Source organism: Nicotiana attenuata, chromosome 7 (genome assembly GCF_001879085.1).
Source record: "Nicotiana attenuata strain UT chromosome 7, NIATTr2, whole genome shotgun sequence".
Lineage (NCBI taxonomy): Eukaryota > Viridiplantae > Streptophyta > Magnoliopsida > Solanales > Solanaceae > Nicotiana > Nicotiana attenuata.
This window is the reverse complement of record NC_031995.1, coordinates 93,298,297-93,301,106: the sequence shown is the minus strand read 5'-3', so window position 1 is coordinate 93,301,106 and position 2,810 is coordinate 93,298,297. Positions and strand designations below refer to the sequence as shown.

General features: G+C 34.1%; 1 protein-coding gene across 1 annotated transcript; it reads right to left on the bottom strand.

Moving 5' to 3' along the window:
- Window positions 123–1,593, bottom strand: LOC109230275. The gene is made up of 2 exons (XM_019395791.1): window positions 1,420–1,593; window positions 123–533 (listed from the first exon to the last, which is right to left on the bottom strand). The coding sequence occupies exons 1-2, from the start codon at window positions 1,591–1,593 to the stop codon at window positions 123–125; spliced, it is 585 nt and encodes a 194-aa protein (XP_019251336.1).

The window sequence follows — 2,810 nt, the reverse complement described above, 5'->3', positions numbered from 1 at the left end:
ACTTACCAACTTGGACGAGAGAAGTACTCTTATCTTCTTACCTAAATTCTTGTATTTTATTGCCTATTCTTTTTGCACTAACGTTTTCCCAACTCTATACCTCGTATAATTGGTACCAAACATTATTTCCATAAGAATCCACTAGTTTTTAAGAAGGCAACCATTTTCTTGCATGGATCATTAGACTCAACCCTTGTCCTAAACATAAATCGTGGTCGTTTCTTGTCTTTATCCCATGGTTCAAATGTCCTTAGCACTGTAATAAGATCAGGAAGTTTAATGTTACCCTCATAAACTTGTATTGCATAACCCCAAGCCACTGAAATAGATAGTGAATTGTTTCGGTCGTAGCAAATAGTTTGTTGTGATATTCTTGTAGGATCAGCATTAGCAGCTTTGAATAAATGTTTCAGAGCTTGAATTTTTGTCATGTTGGGGAATATTGATTGCATTCTTTCTACATGATGAAGAGATATTAATGGTGATAATGGATGCGATGAAAGCAATCCAAATAAATTTCCCCATAAATCATCCTGCTAAAAAGATGATCATATTAGAAATAATGTTAATTAGCTAGTGGATTAGAAAGGAAAATAGATTTAGATTTTGGTCACTACCGTGTCAAAAAGGTAGTCCGGTACACAAAATATTCCGTCGTTTATACAGGATTTGGGAAAAAACCGCATCGGATAAAATTTATATAATTAGCTAATAGCGAAATCTAGCCCCCCCCCTTTTTTTTTTCTTTTCATTAGTGAAGAAAACAATTCTTGAAGTCGAGTTAATACATGTATTTTTCCAATTTCATTTACTCTGCTAGATCAAATCATTAAATTAAAGAGCAGGTGGTTTAAGTCAAATCTTGAAGCCTGTCCCTATTAATAGCTACTTTGTATATACATTTAATGCATCCTCTTTCAAGTGTTAAGCCGAGAAACTTTTCATAAGTACCTAAGTGCCAAGATAATTATTGACGAAGAAACAATAATAACAACTCAATCCCAAATTAATTGGGATTAGTTATATGAATCATTCACACTTATATTTCGCTTCATTCCCGAGAAACTGTTAATGAAACAAGATGTACCGAATTTCAATATCACTATCTCTTCAACTTTAAACACGTTGACATAGTAGGATTATCTAGAGGCGGGATCAAGAATTGAAACTTATGTATTTTAGTTCTTTTGAGTTACCGAGTTTTAATTTAATAATTCATACATATTAATTAAATGAATAAACATAACGTAATCAGAACCAAAATTATTGGGTTCTACCAGCCCGCTTCCTCCTGTACTCTAATTCCGCTCTTGTATCTAGAGAAATTAAATGGGAGGAAGAACGAAGTATCATAAAATTCCAAAGTTGATAACTAATACAGTAACTACAAGAGAGTAACAATATTAAAATTTTACTTACTTGGTGAAAACCAGGTTCATGTGTTAAACTTACACCAAGTTCTGCCAAGCAAGAGAAAATCCTAGCATCAGAACCATAGAGATTTGGGTAACGCACCAAACAAGAATCCAAAACCCCAGCTAAAGCCTTAGCCAAAGGTCGACTTATCGCATATCCGCCACCACCAAATGCCATATCAAAAGAAAAATAAGCGTTTTGAACATAGCTCTCTGAATTAGACCCTATATAATACCATTCATTATGATCATATTTTTCTAGTGTCTTCAACAAATTATCGACGAAAAACACTGTATCGTCATCTCCAAAAATGTACCATCGCACGTTAGGATCGTTACATGCGATGACTTGTTTTATCATGCACGTTAGGCCAAGGGCATAACGTGCTCCAGTACGATGGGTATATGGGAAATGAGAAGTGTTTTCATAAATTAGAATTGGTGGAAGATCGATGTTTTTCAGAGAATTATCCGATGGAGGGTGGTCTAAAAATACATAAGCTATGGTAAAATTAGGTTTGTACCATAGACGGAGGAGCTCTTTGCGTTTGGAAAAGGTTTTAGAGGAAGAAGCAATTGAGAAAATAAGGTGGTTAACGGTGGTCGGAGAGTTTTTGTTGGTGGCGGCTGTGATGGCGGAGGAGAATGAGGTTAATTTTTGGAAAATGGAGGTAGAACGATGGTAGTTTAGAGAAAGAAAAAAGAATGAGAAAAAGGTGAGTATTAAGCAAATGTCTTTGAAGCAAAATGGGGTTTTGGAAAACATTTTTTTATTTGATTAGAGAGGTTTAGTGAATCAAAATGACTTTGTTCAGGTTAAAATGTATTTTTGAATCATTATAGAGGAGACCTGGTGATTGGTGAGTCTTAGACTGGATTTTTGTGAGAAGAAATGAAAGCTTTTGAAAATTAATACTAATATTTACTCTATTAGTATACTTTACTAACAAAAACAAACATAACAAACTTTGTCTGATTAGTCAACCTGTAAAGAGATGTTATTCTTGTTTTACATGGAGACCTTTTAAATGCAATATAATCCATGGCTACATGCTACAACAGTAAATGTTATTAACCTCATATATAAAGAAGAATAATTGAAGATCTAAATGTCTACACTGCTCTAACTTTCAAAATTCAATGTAATGTTCTGCCACCTAGCTCAGTTTAATTCACATTTTACGCTGTAAAGTTAGCATACGCGTAAAGTTACTTTTTTGTTTAAAACATAAAAATTAATTGATCAAACTTACATGAACAAACGAAAACCATTTGTCACGACCCGACCGGTCGTTTTGAGCATTTGCATTTCGCTCGCTAATTCTCGGGCATGACTAGACCCGTATGATGTATTATGACTTATGTAAATCATTGGTTTTGGTTTTCAGGATGATC

Coding starts and splice junctions, on each gene's coding strand:
- LOC109230275 (XM_019395791.1), bottom strand. CDS start 1,593: ATGGCATTTGGTGGTGGCGGATATGCGATAAGTCGACCTTTGGCTAAG. Junction 534..1,419: donor ATGAACCTGGTTTTCACCAA/GTAAGTAAAATT, acceptor TCTTTTTAGCAG/GATGATTTATGGGGAAATTT.